General features: G+C 42.5%; 1 protein-coding gene across 5 annotated transcripts in view; it reads right to left on the reverse strand.

The window, feature by feature from the left end:
- LOC132778998 (sodium channel protein type 5 subunit alpha-like) overlaps nt 1-21944 on the reverse strand; it is a 392126-nt gene that overhangs the window by 124862 nt on the left and 245320 nt on the right. For all 5 annotated transcript variants that reach the window (XM_067470381.1, XM_060782622.2, XM_067470377.1 and 2 more), the window contains 3 exons: nt 19955-20193; nt 18154-18327; nt 10873-11229 (listed from right to left, as the gene is read on the reverse strand). In XM_067470381.1, coding sequence (XP_067326482.1) covers nt 10873-11229; nt 18154-18327; nt 19955-20193 — 770 coding nt within the window. The remainder of the gene's footprint in view (nt 1-10872; nt 11230-18153; nt 18328-19954; nt 20194-21944) is intronic.

Below are 21944 nucleotides of genomic sequence, written 5' to 3' on the forward strand. Positions count from 1 at the left end.
TCCCATTTCCCATTAAAATACAGATGACCAAGCAGGAGGGGTTTTCTTGCAGAATTGTTTGATTGGTTGTTTCCTGTCTCATATTTGCTTTCACTTGGCGAGGCATACAGTCCACTTTCTGCTTCCTAAAAACTTTGCAAGGTAGATCATTCTGAGAGATAGTAAACAGCCTGAGGGCATCAAGTAAGGTTCTGACTTAGGTCTAATCCAACATGCTTACAAACTATGTCATTATACAAACTCTAGAAAGCCTTATTAGTTTTTTTTTTAAAAAAGGAAGCTGGAAGGAAGCAAAAGGGGGGGGATATGAGAGTTTTAGGAGCAGATTTTAACATTGCACTAGGCTAGCATCCTCCCAAGCAGAACGGAAGCAAATAGGATTATAAATGTGATGACAATTGTCTCTTGCTTGTGTCCCCAAATGTGCTTATTCATCTGCTCGAGCGTCCTCTCCTTGGCTAAGCAGGATGTGTCTGGAGATGAATTCACTCTGCTTAATGAGGTATCCAAGGTGATGTAATATACTCCGACGCTTCTCCCCTTATCGCAGACACGGCCTGGGGCTTTCTGGATGTTTCCCAGCTCGCTTTCTAATCTGCCTTTCCTATAGCTAAAACTGTGTGTGTGAATATATGCTACGATTTTGGTGGGACCGGGAAACACTGGAAATGGATACAGGGTTTGGCCCGAGGAGAATCCATGCCTGCCTCTCCATTTTACAAGCAAACAAAAATAACAGGCGAAACTGTAGTCCTTAAAGAAGATAATCATGTTTGAAAATAAGTTTGTGCACTTGCAGGTTAGACTTGACAAGGTGCTTGCATAGTGAAATTCATATTAGTTGACTGTGGTTGCGCTATACCACCCTTCTGCTGAACATCCACATTATGCAACCAAAGTACTCTTCCAGCACTCACCAGCCAATCCCTCTGCAATGCTAGAAATGGTGTAACATTAGAAAATGTTGACCATTTCCACTACCTTGGCAGGCACCTCTCCACAAAAGTCAAAATTGACACTGAAATACAACACTGCTTGAGCTCTGCGAGTGCAGCATTTTTCTGAATGAAGCGTTTGTGGATGGGGACATCCATAGGGAGACCAAAGTGCTTGTTTATAAAGCCATTGTCCTCCCAACCCTGCTATATGCCTGCGAAACATGCCCAGACATCACACTCAACTCCGGAACAATTCCATCAGCGGTGCCTCCAAAAAATCCTGCAAATCTCTCGGGAAGACAGGCAGACAAATGTCAATGTGCTGAAAGAAGCAAAGACCATCAACATTGAAGTGATGCTCCTATGCCACCAACTCCACTGGACAGGTATAGACACCGAGAACTGGGAAGCCCTGGCCCTTGAGCACTCTAACTGGAGGTGAGCTGTGACCAGCGGTGTTGTGGAATTCAAAGAGGCATGAATAGAGGGTGAAAGGGAAAAACATACCAAGAGGAAGGCACATCAAGCCAACGCTGACCAGAACCGCCTTCCATCTGGAGACCAATGTCCTCACTGCAAGAGAACATGTGGATCAAGAATAGGGCTCCACAGCCACCTATGGACTCACCACCAAGACACTACACTTGGAGGACCATCATCTTTGGGCTATGAGGGATCGCCTAAATAAATAAGTAAGTACGGACGCATCCCTGGACCTGCTTGCTTATTGTTGTTTTTATATTCCCAGTGAAGTAAGAGGTCTATTGAAGGACCCAAAGAAGTGCCACTGTGTGTATGAAGTCTTACAACATCCCCATACCATCGTTCTCAGAACAAAATGGACAAAAGTGGGGTCCTGCAGTCACATGTGATACCAAGTGCTTCTCGAGGCTGTCCTTTTTCCAATCACAAAAAGTAAATTATTTATTTTGAATCTCCATGAAAACAATTTTTGAGCAGATTGCAACTTACTGTCTGTCATTCTTTGAACATCAGGAAGCACATTTTTAAAAAACAAACAAAATAACACAACCCAACCCAAAAAAAAGTATTGGTGTCTTGGTTTTTAAGATTGTTCCTAGGATTATTTGGGGCACTGATTCAGAAAATTGCATTGGAAAGACCACATTGACTCTTGTTTCTTAGATATGATTATCATGGTTTTCTATGGGCAAGCAGATGGTAAATGGCATATGTTCTGTATCTCAAAAGCTAGAGCTGATAGAGGAAAACTAGTGCTATTTTTGCAGGTCAGATAAACTCAGAAACTGGCCTAACATTTGAGGCACCAAAATGTGTGTTGGCCAGTGTAGTAGATGTCAAGCCACTTCTAAAATTCCCCATTATTTTCAGTCCATGCAGCCTCTGCTAGAACCCAAGCATAGGAAATCCATCCCCATTCCCCAGCAATTGCCCATTACTACCTTAGATGATAGCACAACCAATGTGTATTAGATATGGCAATTGAGAGAATTTGAGTCTGCTGCAGGAGAAATAAAGTGGGTATGAATAAATAATAATAATAATAAATGTAAAAAAAACCAAAGTATGGATCGTCGATTTCTAATCTCAGGTGACAGCAGGATTGACAAGAAGCAACTGGAAAAAGCTGACATGATATGAGAATTTAAAGATTGAACTGCAAAGACTCTGGCACAAGGCAATAAAGGTGGTCCCCACAGTGATTGGCACATTAGGTGCAGTACCTAAAGACCTTGTCCAGCACTTAAAAACAATCAGCACTGATAAAATTACCATCTGCCAGCTTCAAAAGGCCACCCTACTCGGATCTGCACACATTATTCTCTGATACATCACATAATCCTAGACACTTGGGAGGTGTCCAATGTGTGATCCAATACAACAGCCAGCATAGTGATCTTGTTTGCTGTGTACTAATCTTGTTGTGTATCAAATAATAATAGCAATAATAATATTGTGATACAAAATTCAGCATATATATCTTGTTTGCTGTGACATATTGTGTTTTTGTGTCAGTAAAATAATAATAATAATAATAATAATAATAATAATAATTTGCCTAAGATAGCCAGCATGACTTCAGATATAGGAGCCCCTGGTGGTGCAGTGGGTTAAACCCCTGTGCTGGCAGGACTGAAGACCAACAGGTCGCAGGTTCGAATCCTGGGAGAGGCGGATGAGCTCCCTTTATCAGCTCCTCGTGCGGGGACATGAGTGAAGCCTCCCACAAGGATGGTAAAACTTCAAAACATCCGGGCATCCCCTGGGCAACGTCCTTGCAGATGGCCAATTCTCTCATGCCAGAAGTGACTTGCAGTCTCTCAAGTCACTCCTGACATGACCAAAAAAAATGACTTCAGAGTAAACAAGGGGAACTTGGGAAAAGCAACTGGGCAAAGCCATTTCTGAATATCCAGAACATCTGATTGTCCCTTGTTGGAAACAGTGGCTAGATGAACCAAGGCCCAACCCACAAAGAGTACACCTTGTTGATGGGAATGATAGGTGTTGCAGTCCAAGAAATCTTGGCAGATCCAAGTTGGAGAAGGCTAAATGGTTTATTAAGAAGAGTCCATGGCTTTCTGTGGTCTTCTGAATGCCAAGGAGATGCTCTGCTCCTATGAATCTCTCTCCTAGAATCATAGAGTTGGAAGAGACCTCATGGGCCATCCAGTCCAACCCCCTGCGAAGAAGCAGGAAAATTGCATGCAAAGCACCCCCAACAGATGGACATCCAGCCTCTGTTTAAAAGCCTCCAAAGAAAGAGCCTCCACCACTCCTCCATCCAAATGCTGGGAATGATTAATTATTGGAGTTGAAACTGCCAACCTTATTTTATTGACTGGTTGGGGAGGAGATTTGGAACAAATGTCAAATTCACCTTATCTCTATTTATTTAATGGGATTTCATTAAATTGGTGAAAACTTATCGACTTTGCGGGGGGGGGGGGGTCAAATCTGGGCAAAGCTGCTCTCCTAGGCATCAAGGGGATAATTTTCGCAAAAGAAAACAACACAACCCAGCAGTCACATTCTCCTGATAGTAAAAACAGAAAGGAGGCAGGATGTGTTCCACTCTCTGCATTGTAATTTGGGTCACGGTGACCCAGGTAGCAAGCAACCTAACACATCCAGAAGGGAAAGGGAGGAGGGATAGACACAGCGCCCAAGCAATCTGTTCCTTTTTGCTTCTCACTTATAGTCAGCAATGTTCAGGCTCAGCTACAGAAGGAAAAAAGGGAAAACCTCTCCTGGAATTAAGATATTAGTAACCAGTGACAGCTGATGGTTCTTATGTCAGCGGGATGGGAAATGCTTGCATGTTTTACTCTGAACGTTAAATGAGATAGCTGCTCAGCCCTCTTCCCAAATGCATTCAGCACTTTGGAAAGTTTATTTAAAGACTGCATTAAAACCCAGGGTGGCTTTCATTGCTCACTATGGCTGAATCTATGCTGCGCTATATCCCAGGACCTGATCCCAGATTATCTCCTTTGAACTGGACTGTATATGTCTACACTGCCAAATAACCTGGGATAAGCAAATAATCTGGGATCAAATCCTGGGATATAGGGCAGTGCCAGCCCTAGCTTCTGCCAACCTAGCAGTTCGAAAACATGCAAATGTGAGTAGATCAATAGGTACCACTCCACCGGGAAGGTAATAGCGCTCCATGCAGTCATGCCTGCCACATGACCTTGGAGGTGTCTGTATACAACGCTGGCTCTTCGGCTTAGAAATGGAGATGAGCACCACACCCCAGAGTCAGACATGACTGGACTTAATGTCAGGGGACAACCTTTACCTTTTTTAGATGCAGCCTAACATAGGACCTACCAGGACTAGCAAACACAGGATGAAAAAGCCTTTGGAGAGGTCCTGGCATTTTCGTAAGACTAAGGACCAGTCAAGGATGAGCTCAAGCCCTGGATCTTCCAGGAACCCAAGTCCATCAACTGGCAAACGTTCTGAGAATCCACTCTTTTCTGTTATATTGCTCATGAATTTTCCAGGAACTTAACAAAACCAGGCACTGCTATTGCTTCACCCTACAACACAGTGAATCTTGGTTCAGGCTACATTTCTCTTTATGTCTTCCTTTCTCCATCATGACTGACTGCTGGCCCTTCTTCACGCATTAAATTGTGCTCTACTCAACAAAACCTATTTATTTACTTACTTACTTACTCTATTTGTATCATGCCTTTCTCTACCCCAAAGGGGACTCAAGGAAACTTTACATATGGCAGTATTTCTCAATCTTCCTAATGCCACGACCCCTTAATACAGTTCCTCATGTTGTGGTCACCCCCAACCATAAAATTATTTTCATGACTACTTCATAACTGCAATTTTGCTTCTGTTATGACTCCTCATGTAAATATCTAAATATAGGGAATGTATTTTTATTCACGGGACCATATTTGGTACAAATACCCAATAGGCCCAAATCTGAATACTGGTGGGGTTGCAATGGAATTGATTTTTTCATTTGGTGGTTGTAGTTGCTGGGATTTATAGTTCATCTACAATCAAAGAGCATTCTGAACTCCACCAACGATGGAAACTTGGCACACAGAACTTCCCTGACCAACAGAAAATACTGGAAGGGTTTGGTGGGTATTGACCTTGAGTTTTGGAGTTGTAGTTCACCTACATCCAGAGAGCACTGCACACTCAAACAAGGATGGATCTGGACCAAACTTGGCATAAATACTCAATATGCTTTGGCGGGAAGATAACAGTGCTACATGACCTTGGAGGTGTCTACAGACAACGCCGGCTCTTCGGCATAGAAATGGAGATGAGCACCATCCTCCAGAGTTGGACACAACTAGACCTAATGTCAGGGGAAACCTTTACCTTTACTGTGGACTAGAAACATCAGTTTTCAAATAGATTAAGGTTGTGCTTCTCTCTCGCTCTCTCCTTTCCTGCACTTATGTGTAATACTGGCAGACTGCAAAGCCCTGCTCATATTCTCATACTTGGCATCATTTTCTGGATTTTAACACGGCACAGTTCGCAGGCTGTATTTATCCGAGAGCTGAAGAAACGTCTGCCTTCAGCGGCTAATCCCTCTCATAGTTAACCATGCTAGCTTTTTTTAAGGCTCTTGATCTCTTGAATAAATACACTCAAACTACTTTGTATCTGTTAAATATTTAGAAGCCAGGGGATATTGTTGATAAAAGGAATAACATCCACTTTGGGGCACCGAGCAACAGAAATAAAATCACATCTCAAAATTGCAGGCTTTCCCTCTCCCTTCAACTCCAAATTAAGAAGACACTATTATTTCACAAACGCTCTCCTTGTTCTTGTGAGCCGAAACATTTGCTTCCTGGAGGGGAAAATATATATTTGAATGTAAACATTGTCTCAGATGGTAACTGCATTGCTGTGCACAGGAAACCTGACCTACATACGTCGAAGAGAAGCGCAGCAAACATATTTTATCAACATTTGATTGGAAACAACTCAGTTTTACCCAAAAGCCTTTTGTCAGCCACATATCCCTTCATCTCCCTATTGTCATTGCTTTAACACCTCAACATTTATATTCCATGGCAAAAAAATGATGTATCATCTTTTAACTTATAATATGTGATCAGGTGCAGGAAGGAGTTACATTTTCCAAATCAGAGCATATAAGTATTCTTGCAGAAGGGTAACTGCCTGGGGCCACTCTCTGGATAGGAATTCACAGCCTGCAGGTCTACCCCATGTTCCCTGTTTGGATTGCTGGCTTTCCTTCACTGGGCTCTTTTATTATTTTCATAGATTCACAATTGAATTCTGAGTCAATGCTTCTCCTGAATTTTGAATGTAAATTGAAGAAAATTTCTAACATTCACAACAGAGCAAGGGCTGCTGTGGCACAACGGGTTAAACCATTGAGCTGCTAAACTTGCTGATCAGAAGGTCAGCAGTTTGAGTTCGTGGGGCAGGGTGAGCTCTTGCTGTTAGTCCCAGCTCCTGCCAACCTAAGAATTCAAAAACATGCAAATGTGAGTAGATCAATAGGTACCACCTTGGTGGGAAGGTAAATGGCGCCCCATGCAGTCATGCCAGCGACATGACCTAGGACAGGTATGGGCAAACTTTTTTGCCTTGGGAGGGGGGTAATGAGGGCCTGGGAGAGAGCAAGGCCAGAGTCCGGGTCATCCTCAAGGCTACTTGTCCCATCCTTACGCTGGGAGGAAACCGGGAGACGCAGAGACTTCCCTGATCTTCCCCACTTCTTCATTCCCCATCCTTCTCCTCCCCCGAACTTCTTGGCATTATGCTAGGAGAAGGGCAAGACAGGCACAGCTTTCAGTGATCTGGGCAGCTCTCAGCCAGCACATGCCTTCCTCGAGCCATTCTCCTGGCACAAGTAAGTGGCCGCTTGCACCGTCCTTATGCTGGGAGGAGGAGGAGGTTGAGACACCCAGTGGCTGAGAGTGCTCCAGTGAGCTCTCAGTTGCTGCGTGCTTTCCTCCCTCATCTTGTTGGCCAAAGGAATGCATTGAGTCACCGTGGCCTTATGCCAAGAGGACAGACAAAATGAGGAGGGCCTCAGGTAAGCACCCAGGGGGCCACATCTGGCCCCCAGGCCTTAGTTTGTCCATGCCTGACCTAGGAGGTGTCTACAGACAATGCAGGCTCTTTGACTTAGAAATGGAGATGAGCACCACCCCCCAGAGCTGGAGATGAAGGGGAAGCCTTTACCTTTATCTGTGTATCTATGTATCTGTGTTTGTTTCGAGGCACTGAATGTTTGCCTTGGGTCTGTATATGCTGGAATCAGCCCTGAGACCCCTCAGCGAGATAAGAAGGAATATAAACAAGGTGTTGTGGTTGTTGTTATCTGAAGCCGCCCCATGTCTCATTTCTTTTGTTCATGATCACATTTCTTCTCTCTGTGTGGGTCCCCCCTCGGTGGTGAGAAGGGCGGGTTACAAATGCAGGAAATAAATAAATAATGCATAAATAAATTTAAGACACCAAACCCCATGTCATTTTGGATGCTAAGCAGCGTCCTTTGATGAAAGGCCATCAATGTACACTAGGTACTGTAGGCGCTATTTCAGAGGAGGGAACTGGCGATACCACCTCTTTCCTTCCATAAGAAAACCCTATGAAATGTATGTGGTGTACTGTAACTGTATAAAATCTGGTAATAAAATGCCTTGCCTGATTTCATTAACACCTATGTAAATCATGATGACAATGTTTTGGGCAGTGTTATAATAATACCCCCATTTGGGACCCTTTCACAATATAGCTCTAGTCTGAGAACCTGGTCCTTTGCTTGAATGAGATATTGCATAGACTGGGGAACTAGGCCAAAATCAGCCTTAGTATAAGACAATGAATGACTGGTGAGTGTTTCCGTTTCTAAACTGCCCCCCCCCCCCCACACACACACACCCCTTTCCTGCATGTTTTTAATATCGATTTGTGTGCACTGTGCACAAATTTAACGAATTTTACAAGGCTTTCCAATTTATTTGCACATGCCTAGCACAGCCCTTGGCAGGATGGCCTCTTCATCAATTCTAGAGAGGGTATTCTATCCAATAATCCTAGCCAGAATAGATAATAGTGAGGAGTTATGGGAGTTCTGGGGCCAAAACATCTAGAAAGCTGCACTTTGTCCAACCTTGGTTCACTGGGTCACACAAACAAACCCTCCTGAGATTATAGTGGGAATACAATCCCTTGGTTACCAACAATGATGATACTGAAGCACAATATAAAATGGGAGGTTTCTTGGCTGCTAAACTGTAATAGCAGTGAAATATTTAGTTGAGTGGTGCCACTGAAAATCTCCATCATGACACTATTCATCTGCCACCTTGCTCAGAAACAAAACAGCCAAAATGCAGTCATGTAGACTGGAACTCGGGGTTTAAAAAAAGGTTCAGCACCAAGGTTTAGAGGTCACCATTCCCAAAGCCGCCTCTTTGTCTTTCAGCAGCTAGGTTTGCACATCTGAGTAAGGCTGTTAAACCTTCTCAAAATCGCACCACCAAAGTCTCCCCAGAGAGACAGCTGGTATGGCACAGCTCCTCGGCGTGAGTTCATATGATGCAGAGTGGGGTACAATTACATTTTGTTGGCAACAGTCGGGAAGCCTGATAAAAGTGCCGCTAACGAGGCACTCCATCGTTTCTTAATAACTTGCCAACCCATGGTTTCCTGTATTAACCCTCGTGACCTTCATTTCCATCTAAAACCTGCTGAGCCATTTTGCAAAAATCTTACGGTAAACATCATTATACAGGCTGGATAATCCTGAAGTCATTTTGCAGGATGAGTGTGAGAGGCCTTCCATCCGTTCTCCAATTCCACCAGACCCTTGACGGCATGCGTTGATGACACTCAGACAGAGCTGTGATTACGGCCCTGCATTGTAATGATGTGAGAGAGAACCACACAGCTCCTAATTTGGTGGCTATGGTCAAGATATTCAGTTCTACAGGAACGCCAAACCTCATCATCATCTGACTGGAAACTGGCAGGCTTGCCTTAGTGCTGTGATGTGCCAGCATGCATTTGAGGAAGCACGAGTTTACGCCAAAGGCTTAGGAATTGCTGACATGCCTTCCCAGCCTCAAATGTTAACACCTAGATGATCACACATATCGTAAATTCAGGCTCAGATAAGTCACCCTACACTGAACATACCTCACTGATACCCAGAGAGCTTTGCAGACGCTTAATCAGCTGGTTGGTGTCAACAGATCTTGAAAGTTTGGTCAGATGCAGAACTCTTGAGACACTCAAAATGCTGCTGAACTATGATAACCATCATCCCTGACCACTGGTCATGTTGGCTAGAATTGGCAGAGCATAGCAATGTCTGGAGTGCTACAAGTTCCCACTTATACACTAGATTAATATAGTGGATTGTGACAATGTCACATGTAGCACATATGGGAGCCACTTTTGTTGAGGTTGCCCTACATGGCCTTGGTGTATCTATGTGTGTTTGTGAATTCTGCAGCAGTGTGGATGAATCCAACTGGATATCAATGACCTATATTGACCTTCTTCAGTTGAGTGCCCTCAGAAAGGTTAGATTGAAGTTTCATCATTGTCATCAACCAATAAATGGCTGAATATATGTTATAGTTCAACATATCTGAGGGACACCAAGGGGAAGAAGGTTGTTCTATACAATCAACACAGCTTATACAATTACACAACAAACACTGAAACCACACAAAGTTAGACAATGCTTATCTCCCCTGCGATTGCAGGAATACAGTGAACGAGATCTAAAACCTAACTAATGGATTCCAGGCTTGACAAAGGTTCAAGAGAAACTAAGAATCTCCAAGTTTTTCTCAAGTGCATATAATTGAATGACATACTTTGGGTACCGTAAGTCGCTCTGTGTCCCTTTGGTTACTTATTATTATTATTATTATTATTATTATTATTATTATTATTATTCAACAATGGCATATCCAAGAACACAAGTTCAAAACCATGTTTTCTGGAATTATCGCCAAAGTAGCCAACTCCTTATCATGACATCAAGTAAAAAACAAGGGAACTAACATTCCACTACACTTTGAATCCAGACAAGGGCTGCCATCCTTGTTGAGATAAAGTTCATATCTGCATGTTACTCATATTGCAAATGAAACCTCATTTTCAGAATATTCATGCTGCCCCCAATAGCCTCACTCATAACTTTCCCATCTGGGCAGGATGTGATTTGATGATCCAATTGAACCCTTACCTGCTTAAAGCAGAGGATGCTTATCTTGATCCTACTCATGAGCAAGTGATCAGTTTAGATTTGTGAATTCTCACTATTGATTTCTTTTGATGGCCCTATAATGCCCAAAGAAGATATGCACCTAAGTTCACTCCAACCTAAAGACCTTGGTTCAAGCTAAAGAATCCATGAAAGCTGGTGCCCACAGTAAGAAAGTAGGATTGGGGTACTTACCACCAAATTCCCGATCACCATGATCAGCAGGAAGACCAGGAGACACAGCGGCTGTCCATCGACTCTCATACAATCCCACATAGTTTCAATCCATTCCCCGCAAAGAATGCGGAAGATGATGAGGAAGGAATGGAAGAAGTCCTTCATATGCCAGCGCGGCAATTCTCCTGTGGTGCTGATCTTGTTGACGTTCTTGTAATACATTTCCCCAAATAGCTGCATCCCAACCACAGCAAAAATGAAGACAATGATGGCGAGAACGACAGTGAGGTACCCCAGCGCGCCCACAGAGTTTCCAATGATCTTAATGAGAGTGTTGAGTGTTGGCCAAGACTTTGCAAGCTTGAAGACCCTTAGCTGTAAAACAAACCATTAAAAACATAACTGAACACTTAAAGCATAGCAGAACAGGGGAGATAATTCTGGTATTAGAACAGAACAAATGAAAAAAGATGTAGGTTCTTGTGGGTTTTTTCGGGCTATAGGGCCATGTTCTAGAGGCATTTCTCCTGACGTTTCGCCTGCATCTATGACAAGCATCCTCAGAGGTAGTCTCATAGATGCAGATGTTTTGCCTGCATCTATGGCAAGCATCCTCACCACCTCTGAGGATGCTTGTCATAGATGCAGGCGAAACGTTAGGAGAAATGCCTCTAGAACATGGCTCTATGGCCCGAAAAAACCCACAAGAACCTAGTGATTCCAGACATGAAAGCCTTCGGCAATACATTGAAAAAAGATGTGTTCAAAATCATATTGAGGGAGAGCTCTCTCTTGGGATTAAATAAATAGGCATTGCAAAAGAAACTTTAATGGTAAGTACTGTGTTTTGTTTTCCGTCATTATGGTTTAAACACTTTTAAAACTATTTTAAATTAATGTTTTTAATGTGACACCTTATTTAATTTTAAACAATGATGGATATACCTCAGTCAATGAAGTAGGTGGATTCTCGGGTGCTCTGTGTTTAACAGCAAATTTGGCACCACAGACAGATCTATCCTACACTACAAAACAGGAGAGCCGTTCAGCATTCTTCAGCAAACATTTTTATCCAAACTAACAATGTGCATATATGAAATGAAACAACCAGGTCAGGTAGTCCTTGCACTGCAGTGTTATTATTATTGTGAGCTGTCAAGTTGTTTACGACTTACGGTGACTCAAAAATAAATCAAGTTATAATAGGGTTTTCTGAGGCTAAGAGTATGTAAGTTGACCAGGGTCATGGCTGAGCAGGTATTTGAACCTTTATCTACAAAGTAATAATCCAATAGTTCAAACCACTATGCCATGCATTGCAAATAGTCAAAACATTTATTATGTTATTTATTGCAGTCACTCTGCTGACTCCAAAAGTCTGTGCCTCTCCAGAGATCTCCTTCACCAACTTCCCAATGTCAGTGCTGCTTAAAAGCTTCCAGCTTGACCGAACATGAGGAAGAAAAAGTGGGTGAGGTTTCCATAAAGGATTTTGCTATTTTAAAAAAAGCTCATTTGTCAAAGGTCTTGGTAACTGAGGTATGCCTCTATAAATTAAACAAGGGGGGCAGGGGAAGGATGTGACACTTGATGTGTTGTGACCTGCACATCTGTATAAATATGCAAAACTGCATAAATATGCCAAGACAATATATATTCTAGCTTGGTTACCTGGCAGTCCCCGGGTTATTTGAAAAAGGCATTGTTTGTTTTGGGATGTTAGGTTATATCATTTAGTTAATTAATAACACTATTTATGAGAAAAAAAGCCAGTCTTTAATTTTGTTATTTACAAATGCTCCCACTAGAAAATACATAACAATGTGGGTGAACTACAAATCCCAGAATCATGGGCCAATCCTCCCCAAACTAGGCCTGTATGCACGGCTGGCCATTCTGGGTTTGTGTGCCAAGTGTGGTCCAGATCTGATGTCAGATGGAGTCAGTGCTCTCTGGATAAGGGTGAACTACAACTCCCAAAATCAAGGTGAATTACCACAAACTCCTACACAGTTTGTTCAGTTGGTCATGGGGCTTCTCTGTGCCAAGTGTGGTCCTGGTCCATTGTCATTGGGGGTCACAGTTTCGCTGGATGCAGGGTGAACTACAACTTCCAGCCTATTCAGTCAGTTCCCCAAACCCCTCCAGTCTATTCAGTTGCTGACCAATTCCTCTCTGTTTGCTGTGTGCCATAGGAAAGGGTAGGAAAGCATGGGCGGGGTCATGCAAATTCCACACAAGGAACCCTGGGAAGTTTGCCTGTGGTGGACGAAACACATCAAATCTAGGATGAAATTGTCCTGGAATGAAAGCATTCCATGGGTGGTGGGCCATAGTGTTTGGGGAGGACTTTAGCAGCATTTGGCTACGTGTTCATGGTGCTCACTATAACCTGCAATGTCAGTGGAGGGAGTGCCTTTGGAGGCTTCTCAGCACTTGAAACTAAAGCTTGTTTGTGGAGGCGGGAGGCTGTCTGTGTAAGTGCACACCTCCACTACATACACACAAACACGTTTTTCACTTTTATTATGTGTATATGTATGTATGCACATATACATGGCATCCTTGAAGGGACTGGATTGACCTTGAAGGAGCTGGGGGTGGTGACGGCCAACAGGGAGCTCTGACGTGGGCTGGTCCATGAGGTCACGAAGAGTTGGAAACAACTGTATGAATGAAAAACAATAACAATATGGGTTGTTGTATGTTTTTCCAGGCTATATGGCCATGTTCTAGAGCAGGGGTCAGGAACCTTCGGCTCTCCAGGTGTGGTGGACTTCAACTCCCACAATTCCTTGAGGCTCGGCATTCGCCCCAAAGGCTTACCTTGGCCCAACGAGGTTTGTTTGGCTCTACGTTACGCTCGTCTCTCCCCCTTTGCTGCCCGTCCTCCATGAAAAAGAGCCAAACAAACCTCTTTGGGCCAAGGTAAGCCTTTGGGGCGAATGCCGAGCCTCAAGGAATTGTGGGAGTTGAAGTCCACCACACCTGGAGAGCCGAAGGTTCCCCATGCCTGTTCTAGAGGCATTTTCTCCTTACGTTTCACCTGCATCTATGACAAGCATCCTCAGAGGTAGTGAGGTCTGTTGGAAGTAGGAAAATGGGTTTATATATCTGTGGAATGGCAAGGGTAGGACAAAGGACTTTTGTCTGCTGGAGCTAGGTGTGAATGTTTCAACTGACCACCTTGATTAGCATTTGATGGCTTGGAAGTGCCTGGGGGAATCTTTTGTTGAGGGTGATTTGATGTGCCTGATTGTTTACTCTCTGCTGTTTTGCTGTTGTAATTTTTGAGTTTTTTAATACTGGTAGCCAGAATTTGTTCATTTTCATGGTTTCTTCCTTTCTGTTAAAATTGTCCACATGCTTGTGGATTTCAATGGATTTCAATATGTATGTACACACACACACTGTTCTAAGGATTTTTGGGGGGGGGGGGGAAGGAAACTGTACGTAGTCTCTCATGTAATGTATTTTCCAAAACAAATGCTATCCATCTTCATTCTTTCTTCTGTTTAGTTTGAAGCTGGTGGCCTATCACAGGTTTATTTATGTTTTATGCAAAGCTTGATATTTTCTTAGCCATGTCTTTATTGACACTGCAGTTCCTTTTATGACAAAATTGTTGAACAAACAGAAATACAAGGTTTTTAAAGCTAATATTTGTAAAATGTTATGAACCACTTTGCATGCAGTCTTGTAAGAAAGTTGCATACAAATAAACTGATGGTTGTACTGAGATGATAGCAACAGAAAAGGATTTGGTCAAGCTCTCTTTAATGCAGTCTGTATGGTAGGACTGTACCGCTTTGGCCCTGAGGTAGAGGCTCGCAGGACAAATGCTTTCCAACCCCAAAACAAATAATTGAATAGATAAAATAATAGATTTTGGTGGGAAATGGTCCTGGATTCTATCTGCCAATCTATTTTCCCTTGCAGATGATATATATTCTTTTTTTAAGACTATAGTCAGGATTGTTTTCATTATGGCTGAAAACACTCTGCTAAGCCTGGTTCTGGCCCTAAAAGTTGTTTTGGCCCCATCTCCATTGGAAAATTGGGGAAAGGGTTTGGGAAACTGTTCACTAATGACCAAAATCACTTTCTGTTGAATAAAATATCACTTCTGGTCACATTAGGGCCAATTTGAAAAACTGCAAGTCACTTCTGGTGTGAGAGAATTGGCCGTCTGCAAGGACGTTGCCCTAGGGACGCCCGATGTTTTGATGTTTTACCATCCTTTTGGGAAACTTCTCTCATGTCACCACATGAGGAGCTGGAGCTGACAGAAGGAGCTCATCTGCGTTCTCCCTGGATTTGAACCTCCAACCTGTCGATCTTCAGTCCTGCTGGCTGAAGTGCAATAATAACCTGACATGATGTGACGCACAAATGTCACTGTTTACTGTAGTTTAGTTTTTCAATTGCTTCTTTTATGATATTCATATTTATTATTGATGTATTTGGTCTGTTGTTTGTATGATTTTAAGATGTTGTGAGCCGCTTTGGGTGCTATAAGAGAGAAAAGCAGGGTATAAATAAATATTTATTATTATTTATTATTATTATGCAGCCCACCAAAGAGGAAATGGGAGCAAAATTGCGGCTCAATGCAAACCTATTTCTAATTTTGTAATAGAAATAGACCACCATCTTCATCATCTCAACCAATGTCAAAGAAGCACAGGGGAATTATAAATGAAAAGAAAGTAAGAGATGGAGATATGGCTGAGAAGAAAACAACCCCAGAACCAGATGAATGTAGTCATGAGAAGTGCCAAAAATAGTCCAAATGAAGAAAGAGCAGCAGGATACGCACAACCCTTCCCACCAGCAAAATGCAATATTTCTGCTTTGCCCTCGTATTTTCATTTCCAAACAGGTGACCCTGTCAGTTCTTCCCATATGGAAGAGAAATGAGTAATAAAGCAAGGGTTGTCACCAGCATAGATGTTGTTGTGATGATGAAATTTATGGAAGAGAAGGGTATGGTTATTTACTCATCAAAATGAATATATATTATTATTCTCTCCAATACAAGAAATGCAATTCTTTCATATAGGAGATTCCTATTGAATTCATGTATCAAGCCTACTAGTGGTATTTCTGATAGGCAAACGGTTGGCAACTCTGGGAACACGATGCCGGACTTCAATAACACTGGCCAATACACATTTTGGAGCCTCAAATGTTATCCCTCTTTCTGGGTATATTTCACCTGCTGATTCCAAAAATGACACCAGTTTCTTTCTATCAGCTCTAGTTTTTGAAGTACAGAACATATCCTATCAAGTATCCACCAATCTTCATCTGCTTGCCATAGAAAATCATGATAACTAGATCTAAGAAACTATGTCTGATGCAGTCTATCCAATGCAATTTGCTGAATCTGCAACCCAAATAATCCCAGGAACAGGCCTAAAAATCAAGAGGATTACTTCTGAAAGTTTCTGAGTGTTGGAAATAGCAACCTTCTACAAGCCTCTTATACTAGGTATTTGTTATATATATAATTCAGATTGCTTACTATATTGTATGTATATTTTGATATGGTTTTCCCTTAACTCTATGTTATTTGAGGTTGTGGGAGCGACTACAGACCATGTGACCAGATCTGGGACTATTCAGACTGTGTGATGGTGCGAGTGGCGCCACCTGTGTGTAGAACTTTAAAGTGCAAAGGTTTAAACTGTATAACATGCCCAAACTTGCCTAGTTTGTAATGTATAGTTGGATTGATTGGTTATTTATAGCTGACAATCAATGTTGTTTGCACCAGTTATATTGCTTCCTCAGCTCAATTGCTTGGCTCCACCTCTTCCTGGAGGAGGGCAAAGCATTTCCTTTTCCATTCTACCATCAAACTTTCTATCAGATAGACATGAGAAAGAGACTTGGCTCTAAAGCCCTTAATTAAGTTACCTATCATGACCAATTCTAAGGTTTTTACCCTTGGGACTCATACTTCATGCCCAGATCGCCCTGGACAATGTTGAGGAGACCCAAGCGCCTTCAAACCAGTCCTTTGGCATCAAAAGGAAGACTCTGTGCCTTCAACATAGGCCATTGGACTGGGGTGTGTGTTTGTTCCAACTTTCACAGCCATTGAGAAAAGAGGGAACAGGAAAAGCTTCTCAGCTGCGAGATCTCCTTGGACCCAAGACAACCAGAGACTGCAATGTATATTTCCTTTACTCCCTTTGAAACTTCCAGCTTATTGCCTTAAAGGGATAACTCTTTGTGAACAATAAAACCTATTTTGAGTTATCTACAGTGTTTTGGTCCTTGGGAGTTCCGGTTTCCTAAAGGAGGGTAAGAAGCAATCCCCTGGGGGGAAGATGTCACGTCTATGTCTCTTTCACTAAGAGTTATAGCCCCCAGTCGCGACGGCATAGACTGAGGCTCTATTTTAAAAGTTAGACGTTTGCATCAGAAGCAGTGAAGATTAGAAGTCAGTACTGTCAGTATGCTGCTGTGTGTAGTCAAGCTTTATTGAGTCAATATTCAGTAATGTATTGGACCAAAGGGGGTGTTAGTCTGTATGCAAGAAAGAAGAGACTGAAACAGAATGCTTTAGAGATCTTACTGTTTAAGAAATGTACCTGTATGCTGAATACATGAAGTTTGTCAGTATATCAGCTATGTTACTTTTAACTAAGACTACCTATTTAGGTTTCTTGAGAGCATGATTTAAAAGCAATATATTTGATGGGAGAGTAGATATTTTAGGGCAACTGAATTCACACTTCTGAAGATCTGCTATATATTTTGTACATTAGCATATCTTTGTTCCTAACAGTTCAGAGAGATAACCAGGTATATCAGTCTAACAACTGAGAAACCTAATTTGCAATGCATGAATAGTAGTATTTCCCACTAAGGAGAAGATTCGCTCAAATGAGTATTTAATTCTTTTCAGGAATATCATATTTTACAAAAGGGTTATGATTATTTCAAATAATGTGAATGGATCTCCAAAAGGGTCATGTTTCCAAAAGGCGATAGCGATTTCTGGTTTCCCAAAAGGTTATGCCTTTCCAAAACAGAGTAATATCTTGGGATTGAAAGGTAGTGTTGCTGATTTGGTAAGGTCCATTTCCACAAGCACATGATCCCCTGATGATACCATCTTCAATGGTGAACATGTATGTGTGTGTGCTTGACCTCGCAATTGCTAACCTATTGAGAATGGTAGTGTTGGTCGATGCTGCACCAATTATAGTTCAACACTAGTGCAAAAAATTAATTGTGCCTACATCTCTGCATGAAAGATAGACAGACAGTAAAAAAGTAAGTTACCAATCTGAAGGAGCGTAACACAGATACATTTCCCATGCTGGAGAGACTCAGTTCCATCAGGCTGAGAGAAACAATTATACTGTCGAAAATGTTCCATCCTTGCTGGAAGTAGTAATAGGGATGCAGAGCTATGACTTTACAGACCATCTCAGTTGTAAAAATCCCAGTAAATATCTGTGAAAGGGAAGAGGGTAGTAATCTGTTATCATCATGGGCAGTCTCCCATATTTATGGCAACATAACATGCACCATTCTCTGCAGAGTCAGGACAGATTACCATCCAGACTCAAGGTAAAAAAAACCCAAAATAAGAAGACTTCATTACACTCCAAGGCAGACTATTCCATTGTTGAACAGCTCTAGGACTTTCCCCCCTAATGTTTAAGGTGGAATCCCTTTTCTTGCAATTTGAATCCATTGCTTCATTTTGTTCTAGTCTCTAGAGCAGCAGAAAAAGATGTCTCCACTGAAGCTTTCTCACAAATCCTTGTTTCCACAACAAGCCATTTTCTTTTCAAAATTCAATTATCACAGGGGATGGAAAGTGGGGTGAAATTTTCTGAACAGGGCCATACACAGCAAAGGGCGTTAACTCTTCCCTATGATATGCAAAGCTATAGATAGATAGATAGATAGATAGATAGATAGATAGATAGATGATAGATAGATAGATGATAGATAGATATTTGGCTGGAGTAACCTATACCTGTCCTGACTTATATACAAATTCAACTTGTAACTTCGGGCTGCCTGTATTGTACATTTCCCCCTATTGAAATTCCTTATGGTAATTTTGGCACAGCTTCCCAATCTGTTTTGAATTCTGATCCTGTCCTCTGGTGAAATTAACTATATCTCACAATTTGGTGTCATTCGCAAATCTGATGGGCAAGCCTCCTATTCCATTTCCGTCCTTCGGTTTAAACACTGTACTCCTATTGATTTTTTAAAAATCGTGTCAGAAGCGACTTGAGAAACTGCAAGTCTCTCCTGGTGTGAGAGAATTGGCCGCCTGTAGATACCCGGAGGTCTTACCATCCTGTGGGAGGCTTCTCTCATATCCCTGCATGGGAAGCTGGAGCTGAAAGACAGGAGCTCACCCTGTCTCATAGAAGCCCCCGGTGGCGCAGTGAGTTAAACCCCTGTGCCAGCAGGACTGAAGACTGTCAGGTTGCAGGTTCGAATCTGGGGAGAGGTGGATGAGCTCCCTCTGCCAGCTCTAGCTCCTCAGTGCAGGGACATGAGAGAAGCCTCCCACAAGGATGATAAAAACATCAAATCATCCAGGCGTCCCCTGGGCAACGCCCTTGCAGACGGCCAATTCTCTCACACCAGAAGCGACTTGCAGTTTCTCAAGTCGCTTCTGACACGACCAAAAAACCCTGTCTCATGGATGTGAACCACCAACCTTCAGGTCAGCAGTTCAGCCGGCACAAGGGTGTAACCCATTGCGCCACTGCAGCTCCTACTCCTATTGATGAAGCATAGAATTGCATTGCTGTTTTTAGCTGCCATATAACACTGTTGGCTCAGGCCCCTTCCACACAGCTGTATAAAATTCACACTGAACTGGATTATATGGCAGTGTGGACTCAGATAGATAACCCAGTGGGTTTTCTGCCTTGATATTCTGGGTTTTATGGCTGTGTGCAAGGGCTCTCAAATTCAGCTTTGGTCCACCAAAACTATAAGGACCTTGATGAAAATGGGCTGCTTGGCTAACGGACCCTTGGCCTGGTCCATCAAGGAAATCATTTTCCCTCCTGCATCAATGCACCGACGTCGCAAAGAGTCTCCTTACCAGATTGCCAATGTTGAGCACATCCTCGAACTCTTTGGTCATCTTGTAATGATCCATGGCCATGAAGAGAGTGTTCATTACGATGCAGAGGGTGATTGTCAGGTCGCTGAATGGATCCATGATGATAACCTTGATTTTTTCCTTGATCAACAGCCACATTGGGCAGCATTCCCAAATGAGGTACCTCATGGCAAAATGATTCCAGCAGGGAGGACACTTCTGTTGGGATTCCTCAAGCTCTAAGAAAGAAGGAGCAAGGCACACACGACATGCAGGTCAGATGATGCCGCAGGCAAGGAATGAAACTGACTCCTTCATTGCACCTTTAAACAGTCGCCAGAAAAGAGAGCTATGTCTTCAGACACATTTGTATACTTCAACCAGATACTGTTGTCTTTAGCGCTACTCTGGATTTATAGAGTGGTGAGACATTGTGAGATGATAATATAACATTGACAAAATATAGTACTTACTAATTTCCATTACAGGAACACCCCCCCCCCCCAGAAAACCGCACTTCCAGAAATGCATTGGGAGTAGGGGTATGCAAATATACATATACGAGAGGTATTTTTAAAGTAAGGTCCATTTTGTTGTAGACACTAGTAGTTCGTGTGCATACCGCAACGAGTGCATGCGTCATGTACCGGCATGCCTCAGGAACAACTGTGCTCAGTTTCCGCTCTGTAGCTAACCTGTACGGTTCTGATCTGTGCTTTAAAAATGTTTAAGACTATCAACTCACTCTCTTAATGTGAGGTTCGCTCGCTTCAACTGAAGCCACCAAATCGTCTGTAATCAAAGAAGGGCGACCGGAGCAGTCCTCATCATGGACGTTGTCACGGCCATCTTTGAATTGTCGTACCCACTTACGCACTTTGCTTTCACTCATAACAGTATCACCGTACACTTCACGAATCTGTCGATGAATTTCTGCAGCAGGCAGGTTCCTTGCTGACAAAAACCGTATCACTGAGCGAATCTCACATGCGGAGGGTGAGTTGATAGTCTTAAACATTTTTAAAGCACAGAAGAGAACCGTACAGGTTAGCTACAGAGCGGAAACTGAGCACAGTTGTTCCCGAGGCATGCTGGTACACGACGCATGCGCTCGTTGCGGTATGCGCGTGAACTACTAGTGTCTACAACAAAACGGACCTTACTTAAAAAATACCCCTTGTACATACAAACATATGAAGTATATATACATATACATATGTATTCTTTTCACAACGTAAAAGACTAATTTTCCTCAAAAAGCTCACATGCATTTTTATTTCTTGTTTCACACACTTCTTCTCAACCAAAAAAGATTGTTTGCAGAATTTTGCAATTTTGTATGCAAAATTTGTGGAAAACCAGATATTTTGAATATATAAGAGTTCTAGAAAAAAGAGGTGCTTAGTGTAAAAGTGTTTTTGCATCAATGCTTTTAGTTTTGCACATCTGTATTTCTGAAGAGAATATTTCCCTAAGATAGGCAGGCAGGCCGTGCAACAAAATATTTGTTTTATCCATTAGCAGGGAGGAATAGGAAATTATTTGTCTTTCCATGGGAAGGCAAAACTTGCAAATATTTACATCCCTGCAAATGGTAATGGGGTATAAGCAAGAAAAATCCCTAACTCAGCTCAGATGCTCTGGCCATTAGGTCTGTGAACTGAAGTGACAACAACATAAATGGCAAAAAACCAAGCCAGCCTTTGGTCTAAATTAGCGGTGGAAATCACGTGGCCATCTAGAGGTTGTTGAACTACAACTCCCAGCAGGGCAATGAGTTTCAGAGTTGAAGTACAACAGCATTTACAAGGACTCATAATTCCCAGTCCTAGCCTACATCCCATTCCTTTCAATTATGGGTGCATCTACACCAGGCATGGGCAAACTTTGGCCCTCCAGGTGTTTTGGATGTCAGCTCTCACCATTCCTAACAGTGGGTTGAAGAGTTGAAGTCCAAAACACCAGGAAGGCCAAAGTTTGCCCAAGCCTG

This window comes from Anolis sagrei, chromosome 6, assembly GCF_037176765.1.
Source record: "Anolis sagrei isolate rAnoSag1 chromosome 6, rAnoSag1.mat, whole genome shotgun sequence".
NCBI lineage: Eukaryota > Metazoa > Chordata > Lepidosauria > Squamata > Dactyloidae > Anolis > Anolis sagrei.